We start from the raw sequence: 15,463 nt of genomic DNA, 5'->3' as shown, positions 1-15,463 counted from the left end.
CACTTCAGAAACAGAGCTTGAGGCACGCCAATAATCTTAGCTACTCAGGAGGCAGAGATGGGGGGATCATTGTTCAAAGCCAGCCTGCACAAATAGTTTGAGAGATTCTGGCAAAAATACCCAACACAATACACAAATCGTGAAAATATCCAACGCGCACGCACGCACGCACGCACGCACGCACGCACACACACACACACACACACAGAGGCTGGAGGAGCGACTCAAGTGTTAGAGCATCTGCCTAGCAAGCGTGAAGCCCTGAATTCAAACCCCAGTACTGCCAGAGGGAGGGAGGGAGTAAAGGAGGGAGGAAGGAAGAAAGGGAGAAAGGAAGGAAGGAAACAGCTTGAAAACCATGGCAAGTAGATTACCCTGCTTCTAAGAGCTGCTTCCAGACTGCATGAGATTCAACGCAGGGAGGGACTGAGAGATCTAAGGCCATGAGATTTGATGAAGAGAGATCTAAGGCCAGGTTCTGAAGATTACTCAATTTCCCCAGCCTCCACCCTTCCACAGGGTCTGAAAATACTGAGAACAGCAGGAAAACTGCAGAGCAGGTTTCCTATTTGACCCCTTCTGTGCAGATCTCAGTGTGTCATTTACTTCCTCCACTCTCCAATACATTGGGGGATACCCCTAGGCTTAAGGTTTGCTGCCTCTAGGGGCACAAACTGACAGTGGAGCCTATGAACCACGAGGGAACCAGCATAGCCAACAGACTGCAAAACTCCTTGAGGCCAGCAGTGGCTCCCAGGACACAAAGAAGGGAAGTTCTAAAGTGAAAGCAGCAATGAAGCTAACAACATACCCTGGAGCAGTCCCACCTTTGATATGACAATCTCTAGGAAAAGATACCATAACCTCTTAAGGGACAAAACTAGATGCTTTAGTTAGGTACAGTTAAAATAGTCAAAGGAATCAAGAGAAAGAGGAGAATCAGGTTGACAGAATGATAATGAACTTGTATTGTTACTGCAGACTTCAAATACTTGAAAACTAACACATTTGAATAATCAATAGGTAAAAGCAGAAGTCCTGAAGGATATTTAGAATGCACAGAAGTAAGTAACATGAACAGAAACACAACACATTACAATCTTTAGGATACAGCTACCGCAGTCCTAAGAATAAACTTTATACTACTAAGTGCATACAACTGGAGCTGGGTGCATGGCTCAAGTGGGAGAGCATGAGATCCTGAGTTCAAACCCCTTTACAGGTCAGGTGCTGGTAGCTCACACCTGTAATCCTAGCTACTCAGGAGGCAGAGATCAGGAGGATTGCAGTTTGAAGCCAGCCCGGGCAAATAGTTCACAAGACCCTATCTTGAAAAAACCCTTCACAAAAAAGGGCTGGCAGAGTGTCTCAAGGTGAAGGCCCTGAGTTCAAACCCCAGTACAGCAAAATAACCTTTACGATCTAAATAAATAAGTTAAATAAATAAATAAGGCAAGATTAATTCAATAATACACCATGAACTGAAAAATTTTCCAGATATGAATAATTGGTAAAATATTCAAAACTCATATCACTGTAAGCTACCACATCAGCAGATTAACAAACAGTCATATGAACCTATGATTTACACTTAAAATGAATTTGAAAAAAAATCCACATTTATCATGAACAAAAACTCTCAGTACTGCACTCTCAGGAGCAGAAAACTTCCCTAACTTTAGAAAGTGCATCTAGAAAACAATCTACAGCTAACATCATAGTTAATAATGAAAGACTGAACACTTTCTAAGAGCAGGAAGAAGTCAGGAATTTCCACTCTCATCACTCTTGTTTAACATACTACGAAAAGTGTTAGCTAATAAAGTAAGACAAAAAGAAATTAAAAAATAATTTTTAAGTAGCAAAGCATTAATATAATTTCAGTTAGAATCATAAAGACAGCTGGGATGGCAGGATATGCTATAATCCCTGCTACCTTGGGAGGTAGAAGTTCAAAGGCAAGCAAAACTAAACAAACAAAACAATGGGCTGTGGAATTAGATCAAGTGGTAGAGTGCTTGCCTAGCAGCAAGCAAGAAGCCCTGGTTTCAGTCCTCAGTATTACCAAAAAGCCCTCATAAGACAGACGTGGATGCCTACTATGACCGTTATTAGTCAACACTGGCTTGGAGATCTAAACAAATATACACTGAAATAATCATATTAAACATAAGCATAAGTCCTCTTTAGCTGATGACATGGTATATGGTTTAAAGGACACTAGCATTTCTAATTTTTTAAGTGTCTAGAATTTTTTTTTTTAGAAAACCTTAGTTAAGTACTAGATTAAAATTTTCTCTAAATAATTAGTCCTTTATGATTGGAAAAAAAAATTCTATATGAAATATTGCAAACCTAATATAGTTAGGATTAACCTTAACAAGAAATTCAGTGGCCTAATTCTCAGAGGTAGGAAGAATAGGGAAACAGATACATTTTTGGGGGGAGGGCGAGGTGGGGAGGCAGTGCTGGGGATCAAACCCAGAGCCTTAACCTCAATCCTCCTATTTTAGGTTCCCTGTGTTGCTGTGATGATAGGCGTGCACCACCACATCCACCACTGAGATGGGGTCTCAGCTAGCCTTTTTGCCCACAATGGCCTGGAACCTTGATCCTCCCAATCTTAGCCTGCTCCATGACTTGGGATGACAGGCGCCTATCACTGCACCCAGCTATTGGTTGAGAAGGGGGTCTCGATAACTTTTTACCCTGGCTGGCTCTGAACCACAATTCTCCTGATCTCCGCCTCCCGAATACAAACAAAAACTTTAATAATATTAATACTACTATATAACAGTCTTAGAGAAAAATATCTGTCACACAGGTCATTCCAGAAGTTTTGTATATTTTTTTCACTTATGAGCACCAAGGTATGGGAGGATTCAAAAGTTACCTTAACAGGTTTATGGGAGCAATGATTAGGTTTTTCTTAAATCTTTGACTTTGTTACTCAAATGCAATAATATTCCTCTAATTTGAGAAATACAAAGCAAACTTTTTAAAAGTAGCAGCATGTTACTGACTAACAGAAATGGTGCAGAAGGAGAAAAGAGAAAAAATAAAACACTAACTGAGGACTTGAAAATCAAAAGCATATTTATCCATTTCACAATTCTATCTATGCTGACCCTGACCACATCACCAGAACCAACACATGTACCACCTCTGGCATTCTTAACTTTTTAATTACATCTAGGCAAACAATACCCATGAAGATGCTACCAACCTGATCTATTGTCAGCTTCACTTGATGCTACAATGCTTTGCAGAGGGGCTTCTTTCTTCCTTGAGGACAATGGAACTGACTTTGGATGCGATGTCTGGCACTGGGCATAGAAGAAATAAATTAGTTCTACTTTATTGTCAATCCAAATAAACACATTTGTTTTTAAAATGGGAAAAAAAGATTTTAAAACAACCTACTGGTAGGAGATATTGTATAAATAAACTATGATACAGTTAGATATTATATACACAATATTGAAACAAACTAGAGTAACATGAATAAATAATTATGTTAACCAAAAAGAAAAACTAAGTTGCTAAAGTACATAACAATTCCACTTATATAAAATTTGAAATAGATATATGAAAATATAAAACAGTACAGTATTTAGGAATTCACTCTATGTGGTAAAAAGTTAACATAGCAGGCCTGTTCATTTAAAGGATCCTCTTACCCTTGGCTGGCAGGCATCTGGAGACTTAACTTTTTGAATGCTCCATCCTTTATCAACAGGTAAGATTGTACCTGCTGTGGTAGCCTGCCTAAACTGTTTGTATAAACTCTGTGAGTTATGATCAACACCTACCTCTTTCCTTCTAAGTGCAAAAAATTGGTTAGCAGAGGGTATTCATGGGACCAGATCCCATTAAAAACAGACTGAGTTTCAAAAGGCTAGGGAGAAATATGATATGCATCACTTCATTTCACTGCTGGTACACTGAGTGATGGGTACATGACTGTTCATGTATATAATTTTTTTAACACCATACATGCATACATGTTAAGGAGAATAGGAAGTCTGCACATGGATTTCTCTAGTCTCTGCCTGAAGTGTCTCTTGCCTTCACTGATCTGGCTGAATATCCTGATTATACAGCTATAATAAACCTTCAGTTGTGAGTATAATTCAAGAGTCCTTTTACTTAAAGACTACCAAATGTGGATGGTAGTGAGACCTCCATCACAAATGGTGACAAAAGTGCTGACACAAAGATTAGCATATGTCCATATGTATTAAAACTACAAAGAATGAGAAGGATGAACACGAAATTCAAGATAGTGGCTGCCTCCGTGCAGAAAGGAGAGGAAGAATGGCATCAGAAAGGAGTACATAAATGCTTCAAAGATACTCATCTTTCTCAGAGTGAAGGGCAAATGAGTATTTAAAGGTTTAATTTTATTCAACACCTTATATCCATTATGTATTTTTATAAATTTAAACTATTTCAACACATAAATTTATGTACACAAGGAGGCATAAACAAAGATATTCAATTAATCAGTAGAAACCACCTAATAATCTATCAGCAGAAAAATAAATAACAGAATCATTACATTGTCATTCAGTAGATACATTACAAAGCTCAATTCCATAAAGAAACAAAGGCAAGCTTTCATTTAACCTCTGTTCCTTCTTGAAACTTAAGGGGCTTTGTTTTTTGGTTTTTTGGCAGTAGTGGGGATCAAATCCAGGGTCTTGCACATGCTAGGCAAATGTTCTACCACTGAGCTACAACCCCAGACCAGTAATATTTTAAAATGCATAAACCCAAAAGGAGGAAGAAAAAGAGAAGGGAGTTGATGAAAGAAGTCAACAACAAATGTTTTTAAGTTGAAAAGCAACTAATCAGCCCACATGTTTTCTCTCTTGAGTTTTAGCATCAGAGACACTATGGACTTAGTGCTATGAGATAGCTGAAGGTAAGGATAATATGGTAAAGACAGACATATTAGGAGGGAGCAAACTACACTTTTGCAACTACACTTGCAATTAGAATCAGATAACCAATTGTTACACATTTCTTTTTCAGAAAAACTTATTAAGCCAAGAGAAAAAGGATCTACAACACCTAGACTTTCACAATGAAATGACCCAAACAATTAACACTATAGTAAAACCTAACAATCTAACGAATTTTACTAAACATACTTCTAATCTATTTTAATTGCCCACTTTTAATTAGGAGGAGACAGGTAAAGAGTACTGGATATTTGACAAGACTAAAGTAAAAGGCAATGAGCAAAGTAAGCAAAGAAGGTACTCATAGGAAACAGAAACTGTAAGAAATCTTAATGAAAAGGATTAAAGGTACATCTCACAATGGATATAATGAAATACTAGGCAACTAAAGACAGATAACAAGATCCGAAAAGTTTGCAAAGAGGAAAACACAGTCACTCACAAAGAATCAAGGATCAAAACAGTATCCTCAACAATAAATAAGAAAACAAAGCAATGTCTTAAAAAGTCTAAGAGAAAATGATTTCCAATGTAGAATTTACTCTTATAAATTACCCACTGTAAGAGCAAAATTGTATTTCAAACATTTGAAACCTTAAATTCTCAGAAAGCTACTGAAGGATAACTCCCAACAATAGAGACCAAGAAAAAAAGGAAGTTCTGAAGAGAATTTTAGTAATTGCATTTTGTCACAGTACTCCCTATAAACTCTATAATAGTATAAGCTAATGATTAGTTTTCAGAATGCTGTTTCAAGGATTAGTCAGTCATAAATACCAGTTCTGGCAGACAAACTGAATAAACATTGGGTTTGAGAGCAAAACTGAACTAAATACAATATCATCTTTCTCCATTCACTAAAGTAAGTAAATGTAATGTAAACATACATTCATATACAATGTATATATGAAGCTTACTTATTCAACTCTTTTTCTTTTTGGTGGTACTGGAGTTTGAACTCAGGGTCTCACGCTTGCTAGGCAGGTGCTCTACCACTTCAGGCACTCAACAGTCCTTATTTATTCAACTCTTGGCATTCAGTTCTATGGATATTCTCAATTAATGCTCCAAAACTAATTAAAGGTCTTATGTCAAAACAGATTTTCAGTATTATATTTTAGCTTCTTATAAACATTATAGAATTAAGAAATAGTTTTGCTCAGCAAAAAATGCTGAAATTGATTTGTGATTGCTGATGGAAATAAGAGCATGAAAACAGCCGGGCACCAGTGGCTCACATTTATAATCCTAGCTACTCAGGAGTCGGAGATCAGGAGAATTGCAGTTCAAAGCCAGTCAGACAAATAATTCACAAGACCCTACCTTGGAAAAAACCCATCACAAAACAGGGTTGGTGGAGTAGCTCAAGGTATAGGTCCTAAGTTCAAATCCCAGTACCACAAAAAAAAAATCATGATCCAAAACCAGCAAAGAAACAACATCTTGATTTCAGGAAAAAAATAGGGAAGAGGGGGTAAATTCAACTGTGATATATTGTAAGAACTTTTGTAAATGTCAAAATGTACCTCCAGTATAACAATATAAATTAATATAAATATAATGTAGAATAATATAAATAAAATACATAAAAAGAATAAAACAGGGAAATATATATTAAACCCAAGAGCATTTAATATTACATTCATACTATAGACCAAAGTGAGCTTTTAATTTTTTGATAACCTGGTACACTTTTTGGAAATGTCATTATTGAAAATCATTGAAAGATTTACTGCTTGCTTTTCAGCTTTGATTTTTATGTTTAATTTTATTACTTGCATCATGAAAGTCAAATTAGAAATAACAACCTAGACTTCCCAGGAAGGACTGGCAGCATGGCTCAGATGGTGGAGTGCCTCCCTAACAAGTGTGAACCCTGAGTTCAAACCCCAATACTGAATCAAACTAAAAAGTTTCTGCACAGAATGGGAGAAAATCTTCACTAGCTATTCAATAGATAAAGGATTAACATCCAGAATATACAGAGAGCTAAAAAAACTAAACGGAAAAAAACAAATAATCCAATTAATAAGTAGGCAAATGAACTTAACAGCCAGTTCTCAGAAGAAATAATTCAAATGGCTAATAAATGCATGAAGAACTGTTAAGGGAGGTAAAGGAAAATGATGGGGGGAGGTGAATTCAACCATGATGTACTGTAATAACTTTTGTAAATGTCACAATGTACCCCCAGTATAATTTAAGAAAAAAAGGAACCAAAAAAAAAAACAAGTTCAACTTCAAATCAAAACTACACTTACATTCTACCTCACCCAAGTCAGATCAGCAGTCATCAAGAAAACAAACAGCTGGACACCAGTAGCCCACACCTGTAATCCTAGCTACTAAGGAGGGAGAGACCAAGAGGATCGCAGTTCAAAGCCAGCTCAGGGATATAAGTTCGTGAGACCCTATCTCAAAAATACTTACCACAAAAAGGACTGGTGGAGTCACTCAAGACTCAGTACTGAAAAAAAGAAAAAAAAAAAAGAAGAAACAAAAAAAGAAAAAGAAAACTCCACAAACTGGTAGAATGGTTCAAGCGTAAGACCCTGAGTTCAACCCCAGTGTTGCAACTAAAAAAAAAAGAAAAAGAAAAACCAAACAACAACAAATGCTGGTGGGTAAACAGGGGAGAAAGGAACCCTCATATACTTTTGGTAGGAATGTAAACTAGTGCATCCACATTAGAAATTAAAATGGAAGGTCCTTAAAAAACTAAAAATAGACGTACCTTACTGAGACCCCACCATTCCACTCTTGGGCATATATTTGAAGAAATATAAATCAATATAGAAGAGAGATACCTGTATACTCATGTTTACTGCAGCTCTTTTCACAACAGCCAAACTGTGGAATCAGCAAAGGTTCCCAACAACCAATGAATAGGTAAAGAAAATACCATACATACACAGACACAGACACACACACACAGACACACACACACACACACAACCATGCAATATTAGTCAGCCATAATGAAAAGTGAAATTATGCCATTTGAAGGAAAACAGATGGAACTGAGATCATGATGTTGAGTGAGATAAGCTCAAAAAACCAAGTATCACAAGTTCTTGCTCATTTATGGAACACAGACCTAAAATGATAGTAATGGGACATGAATGTGAAAAGGGGAATGCTCTGGACAGGCGGGAGAGGAAGGGATACCAAGAGGCAAAGGGGATTGAAGTACACTACATGATGCATGTCTGAAGACAGCATAATGAAACTCATAAAACACTGTTTGAAAAGGGGTAGAGGAGGGGGGAAATGGGACTATAACATGGATATATTTAATCACCACAATGCAACCCCCTTATATTACTAAGGTATGCTAATTCAAAAATATAACTATTTTTAAATAAAGAAATAAAGCCGTGCGCCGATGGCTCACTACTTGGAAGGCACAGCTCAGGAGAATCATGGTTCAAAGCCAACCCAGGGCAAATAGTTTGAGAGACCCTAGCTCTAAAATACTAAACACAAAAAACAGCTGATATGCCCAGAAAGTAGCACACCTGCCTAGCTAGCCTAAGGCCCTGAGTTCAAACCCTAGTACTGCCAAAAAAAAAAAATATATATATATATATAGATAGATAGATAGATAGAAAGAGAAAGAGAGAAAATCTGAACTGTCTACCATAACTATCTACAAACAGAATCTTAACCACTCATATTCTATATCTTGATCTAGATAATGGTTGCAAAAATTCATCAAAATGTACACTGAAAGATTTAGTTCAAGTGGCAGAACACCTGCTTGACAAATGCAAGGGCCTGAGTCAAACCTCAGTTCCACCAAAGAAAATACAAAAGATTTGTGTATTTTAATTTACTATTGTATATTTCAAAAGAAAACAAAAATGAGCTCACATTTTAAAACTATTTTTATTTTTATTTTTTTGGCAGTGCTGGGGCTTGAACTCAGGGCTTTCACCTTGAGCCACTCCACCAACCCTTTCTTGATGGGTTTTTTTCAAGATAGGGTCTCATGAACTATTTGCCCAGGCTGGCTTCAAATAGCAATCCTCCTGATCAGCTGGGATCACAGGCAAGAGCCACTGGTGCCCGGCTTAAAACTTTTCTAAAGAGAAAACTCACTGTGAATTCTATCAATATTTAAGGAAAAAATAATATATCTCGGGATAACAGAAAAGAGAAAACACTGGACAATTTTTAGAAGGTGAGCATAAACACAAAGCAGAACCTAGATTTTCATTATTTCTCTTCTTTTTGGTGATGCTAAGAATTTAAACACTGAACCTTACACACACCAGGTTAAGTGTTCTAGCACTAAGCTACATCCCAAGTCCTCTTATTTCTTGTATACATATAAGGTTATGAATTCCCTCTAAACATTATTTTAGCTAAATTTCATGCAAGTTTTTTTTTTTTTTTCTTTTAGTGGTACAGGAGTTTGGACTCAGGGTCTTGTACTTGCTAGGCAGGTACTCTATCACTTGAGTCACACACCTCCAGTCCAGTATCAAGCAAGGTTTGATAAGTCATACTTTTGTTATCATTTGGCTCAAAATATTTTTATTTCCATCATACTTACTTCTTTGGTCCATAAGTCATTTAGAAGTCACCGCAATGGATCTCTGCCTTAGAGCACAATGTACCCTATTACCAAGGACCAGATATGACCTTCTGCTTAATATTTTTAAAGATAAAATGTACAAGATTCTCAAGAAATCTGAAATCAAACCACAAGAGTGACCCCTGAGAGATGGGAAATAAATGAAATAAACTGTCTGTTTTGGCAAAGGAAGGGGAAACTCTCAGTTAAGGATATGGGAAGGTCAAAATTGTTAGAATCTGCAGGGTAAAGGACTAGACAACAGAGCCACACAGGAGTGAAAACTCCAGAGATGTGCAGATGACCCTCAAGCATTCCATATATAGTGATCAGAGTATTCATGTCAGAAAACCAAACAAAACCAAAGAAAGAACCACCACAAGCCTGAGGGGAAATAATCCTCTCAGTCACACAGGTTCTATAATGCCTTACTGACCAGTCAGACTAGAAAACCTCCACAAGTCAGGGGACATGGAGGAAAGTCCAGAGGAATTCTGCTTCAGAAGTGAAGAAAAATAGATTACATGCTGCTAGTCCTGTTTCCCCATATCTCTAAAAATATAATTTGTTCTATTTTATTCTTCCTCTATCTAGCAATTACAACAGGAGTGTTGTTAGCTTACTATGAACTATAATACCCTGCCTAGAAAAGAAACCTCTATCATAACATTGATACTTAATTCTTATGATATTTTAAGAAAAAAAGACATTACTAATGTATATGGATGTACACATCTTTAAATATTAGCAAACCAAATCAGAAAAAAATAATACTTTATGATCAAGTCAAGTTTATTTATCACAGGAAATTTAAAAGTTGATTTTAACTTTCAAAAATCAACTTAAATTATTTACCCCATTATAGAAGGCCTCTCAATTCTGAAAGAATTGTCTGTCTTCATTTCTTAAAATGTTCCTATGCTGATAGCGTTTTTACAAGTTATTAGTGAATATTATTTCCAGCACCGTATAGTTTTTCAAATTAGCACTGTACTTTCTCATAATTTGCTTTTGTTCATTAGCTTTAAAAACTCAGATTAAAGATACAGCTCAGTGGTAGAACCTGTGCCAAAGTGATGTCCATCTCCCTAAAATCTAATTCAGTATTATTTTAGAAGAAATAAAAGATGAGGACCGGGGTCGTCGCTCAAGTGGTAAAGTGCCAGCCTAGAAAGCACGAGGCCCTGAGTTCAAACCCCAGTACTGCCAAAAACATGAAATGAAAAATGACTGCTATAATTTGTTAATTCTAATTCCAAACACCCAATTTCAAATACAGGTAAAATGAAATCAAAACTTTCATAAAACACCCACAAATTTTATACAAAGTCAATAGGAATAAAGGATTCTCTTTGTAAGAATAAGACTTATAACAACTAAAATGTACCTAAGTACTTTGTATATAGTTTCGCTCATTAAAATACTAAACCTGCATTGGTTCTCCTTTTTGACTTATCTCTTTGCTTGGTGATGGAATATAACTGTCTTTCACTTTGGTTGGTGAATAAAGCACTGATTCTGTAGAATGTGTGATAAAATCATTGATGAGACCTAAAAGAAAAGAATGAAATTTTAAAAATGAAATACTGTACAACATCTATTGGTTACAATTAAAAATGGCTTTTATGATATGTAAAGAACTGTATGTGGATTCTTTAAATAAAAAGCTTAAAGTACAGACACCAATTCAATATTCAAATGTCCCTGAAAGGCATCAGAAGCAAAAGCACAAATAAGATTCCTGGAGAAGTATATATATGCCAGCTCTTCTTTCAAAGCTTATATGAAAGAGGTATTTTTCCATTGCCTAACTTTGTTTTGTGCTTCTATAACATGATACCTGAAAATGAGCTGGGGATATACTTCAATGGTGGATGCTTGGCTAGTGACCACAAGACCCTGAGTTTGATACATAATACTGAAATGGTGGGAGAAAGGAGGGAACCTAAGACTTGGTGAGTTACAAAGAACAGATTTATTCAAACCCCAAAGTAGCACTGGGGTTTGAATTCAGGGCCTCACATAGCTAAGCAGATGCTCTACCACTTGACCCATGTCCCTAATCCAAGAACAGAGATTTAGCATTTAGCAAAGCCCTTCTTGTTAGGTCATCTCAAGGCAGAAGACAGAATGTTAAGAGAGCATCAGCACCATAAACTAAGAGAACTCATAGCTTCAAGACCTTTTATGACTGATTGGCACTAGACTTCTCAAAGGTCCTACTTCTTAACACTGTTGCAATGGAGATTAAATTTCCAACATAAGCTTTTGGGGGTACATAAACAATAGCATCTACCATCTCTCCTTATTTCTTTGGTTGGCCCAAACTTTTATTCTAATACCTTCTGATAGTGATCAGCACTTAGAAAAGTTTTTGTCATAATTCACCACTTCCTCAGAAAGGGATGTAAATCACCAAAGATTACCTCAAATTCTAATGATCCCTAGAATTCTACACATTAATTTCATTACAGAATTTCCTTTATCTGAAATGCTTGGGTCCACACAGTTTGGATTTCATGTTCTTTCAGATTTCAGAATATTTACATAGATGTGGGAAACAGATTAAAACCTGTGAGAACTGGATACAAGCAAGGCAAGATCCAGTTAATTGCTTTTACCTGTAGGCCGAGATAGGCACAGTCTTGGGCCACAAAACAGGGAAAGGCAGAACAGCTGCATCTCCTAACTTGTGTTCAGAGAAGCAAGAACACAGATTTCTCCTATTACAATGTCACGGCCCTCCCAGTGGCTCCACCCTGTTTGCTGCTAAAAAAGACCAGTGAAGGAGGAAGAGGGGCCGTTTTGGCTTTTGCCTTTTGGGGCTTTACTTTGGGCTTTTTGGTGTGGGAAGTTTTGGAAGGGAAAAGAATTATTAAACGGAAAATTGCTGAAGGGAAAAGAATTGTCGAAGGGAAAAGGGAAAAATTGCTGAAGGGAAAAGAACCGTTGAAGGGAAAATGCTAAAGAAAAAATGCTAAAGAGGGGTTGATAGAAAGTCTGCACCGGAGAAGTTTAACACAGGCTTCAGAAAGCAAAGTTGAGAAAGAACTTCACACGTAGACCTTAGGAAGGCTAAAGCTAAAGAAAAGCCAAAGCAGTACATACTGCTTACATAGCTTGAAAGTAAGTTCATACAATGTTTAATAATTTTCTGCACTAAATAAAGTTTCATGGTATGGAATTTCCCACCTGTGACATCATGTTCACAGTCAAAGTGTCTTGGAGTTTGAAGCTCTTTACATTTTGGACTTTTAGATTAAGGATGCTCAACCTGTAAACTTTCTCTTATGTCTGAACTTCCAGATTAAAGGAATCCAGCATGAACTAGGTGATGAATTATTGTCAAATTACAATCATTACTTAATGCTAGAACACATTCGCTGCATTTGATATTAATGACGAATTTATAGTTTCATCCATTCCAACACTCAAAGTTCACCTAGAAATAAAGCCTTACTTTTTTCTTCAAAACAGTTCTGTAAGATTTCCAACATGTTCTGGCCTTGCTCTGTATGAATGCTGGGTGCCCTAGGAAAAAAAGAGAAAATATACCATATCATTTTTTTTTTCATTTTTCTTTTATTATTCATATGTGCATACAAGGCTTGGTTCATTTCTCCCCCCTGCCCCCACCCCCTCCCTTACCACCCACTCCACCCCCTCCCGCTCCCCCCCCTCAATACCCAGCAGAAACTATTTTGCCCTTATCTCTAATTTTGTTGTAGAGAGAGTATAAGCAATAATAGGAAGGAACAAGGGGTTTTGCTGGTTGAGATAAGGATAGCTATACAGGGCATTGACTCACATTGATTTCCTGTGAGTGTGTGTTACCTTCTAGGTTAATTCTTTTTGATCTAACCTTTTCTCTAGTACCTGGTCCCCTTTTCCTATTGGCCTCAGTTGCTTTAAGGTATCTGCTTTAGTTTCTCTGCGTTAAGGGCAACAAATGCTAGCTAGTTTTTTAGGTGTCTTACCTATCCTCACCCCTCCCTTGTGTGCTAAAGCTTTTATCATGTGCTCATAGTCCAATCCCCTTGTTGTGTTTGCCCTTGATCTAATGTCCACATATGAGGGAGAACATACGATTATACCATATCATTTTTAAAAGACATTTGAAAATGTTAACTTAATAGAAAAAGTATCTTTACTACTTAAACACGAATGAATCAAATACTTGAGGGCCTAACAGTTCCCTTTAGTGAATTCATCCTGTCATAATGTGAAGAGAAGTAAGTTTATCCAAATAAACACTTATATACCAGAATTGAACATCCACATCTAAAACTGTTTTTTTTTAGTTGCTGTATCTCAGCTAGAAATAAACCTTTTTGAATGAATTAGTTCTGAAATGCTTTGTTTTTGTTTTGTTTCACTTTGTTTTGTTTTTACAGTACTGAACTTGAACCCAAAGATTTGTGCATGCTAGGCAAGCACTGAATCACTGAGCTACACTCACACCTCTGAAATGCTTATTTAACGAAGCCTTTATAGCCACAAGCACAAACATCTCCAAATAGCATACTTTTCTCTGTAAATTCTCAAGCATACTTTTGATCCAATATCATTAAGTTTATGAGAATAATTGTTTTAGTTAGAAATTACATTGATTATAGATTCATTTGGAGTCATAAAAGAGATCCAGTGTTCATTTACTCAGGTCCCAACAATGGTAACATTTTGCAAAATCGTAACATAGCACAAGATTGATACTGATACAATCTACCTATCCAGTTCTTCATGTACCCACTTCTATGTCTTTTATGTTTGTGTGTACTTAGTTATTACAATGCAGGACAGCTGTAGGCTCAACTGTCTCAACCAGGGTCAAGATATTGAACACTTTAACACCAAACAAATTCCTCCACTGCCCTTTCATAAATCTATCTACCTTCCTGTAACCTCCTTGTCTCCTGTCATCCTACCACTCCTAACCCCTGGCAATCACTCATCTGTCCTATTTTTTTTTTTTTAAAGTTCTGTCATTTGAAAAAAAGAAAAAAAAGAAAATCTTTATGAGTGGAATAATTTGTACAGACTTTTTTCACTCAGCATAATTCTCCAGAGATTCACCCAAGTTATTGCATGTTCATTCCTATTTAGTGCTAAGTAGTACTCCACACTGTGTCTGTACTAAAGTGTTTCACAACTTACCTGATAAAGGACACCTGGATTTTAATCAGTATAATATTTTGACATGTACATGTAACAGGGCTGGTAAACTATAGGGCTAGATGGTATTTTAGGCTTTCACACCATACAGTCTGTCAGTTACTCAACTCTGCCATATTCTACCTCAAAAGCAACCACAGACAATAAATAAACAAATGGTCATGACTGTGTTCCAATCAAAGTGACACATAACCTGACATAAAATATTTAGCCAGCACATGGACTGTAGTTTAATGACTCCTCACCTACAACAATCCTATTATTCTTGAGCGTCAGGAAAGCACAATATACGAAGTAACTCAAGACCATGAGCCACAGTGCATTAACAGATACAATCATAGAGCGGGTGCCGGTGGCTCGTGTCTATAATCCTAGCTACCCAGGAAGCAGAGATCAGGAGGATCATGGTTCATATGACCCTATCTCAAAAAAACCCAATACAAAACAGAACTGGCAAAGTGGCTCAAGTGGTAAAGTACCTGCCTAGCAGGCATTGAGGCCCTGAGTTCAAACACTAGTATCGCCAAAAAAAATCCAGTCATAGAATTTTATAGCTGAAAGTTCTGAGACATATTATTAAAGTTTTCTAGCATATTATTACTGATTTTCTCCCTACTAAAGCAAGCTCTAGTATCACTGTTCAATCCATTCTACAGAGTGCTTTTCCCATGGCTGTCATTCAGTCAGAACCAGGATGCCTTCTCCTCACCATGATTTATCAGCTGAAATTTTCTCTCTCACTGTC

The 15,463-nt window shown here is 36.7% G+C and overlaps 1 protein-coding gene across 2 annotated transcripts in view; it reads right to left on the bottom strand.

Moving 5' to 3' along the window:
- Nucleotides 1-15,463, bottom strand: part of Cenpc (centromere protein C) — a 64,957-nt gene that overhangs the window by 46,492 nt on the left and 3,002 nt on the right. For both annotated transcript variants that reach the window (XM_074042098.1, XM_074042099.1), the window contains exons 3-5: nucleotides 13,007-13,077; nucleotides 10,976-11,097; nucleotides 3,227-3,326 (exon numbers count right to left, since the gene is read on the bottom strand). In XM_074042098.1, the coding sequence (XP_073898199.1) occupies nucleotides 3,227-3,326; nucleotides 10,976-11,097; nucleotides 13,007-13,077 (293 nt within the window). The remainder of the gene's footprint in view (nucleotides 1-3,226; nucleotides 3,327-10,975; nucleotides 11,098-13,006; nucleotides 13,078-15,463) is intronic.

This window comes from Castor canadensis, chromosome 9, assembly GCF_047511655.1.
Source record: "Castor canadensis chromosome 9, mCasCan1.hap1v2, whole genome shotgun sequence".
NCBI lineage: Eukaryota > Metazoa > Chordata > Mammalia > Rodentia > Castoridae > Castor > Castor canadensis.
The sequence above is the reverse complement of the archived record's forward strand: the minus strand, read 5'-3'. Positions and strand labels throughout refer to the sequence as shown.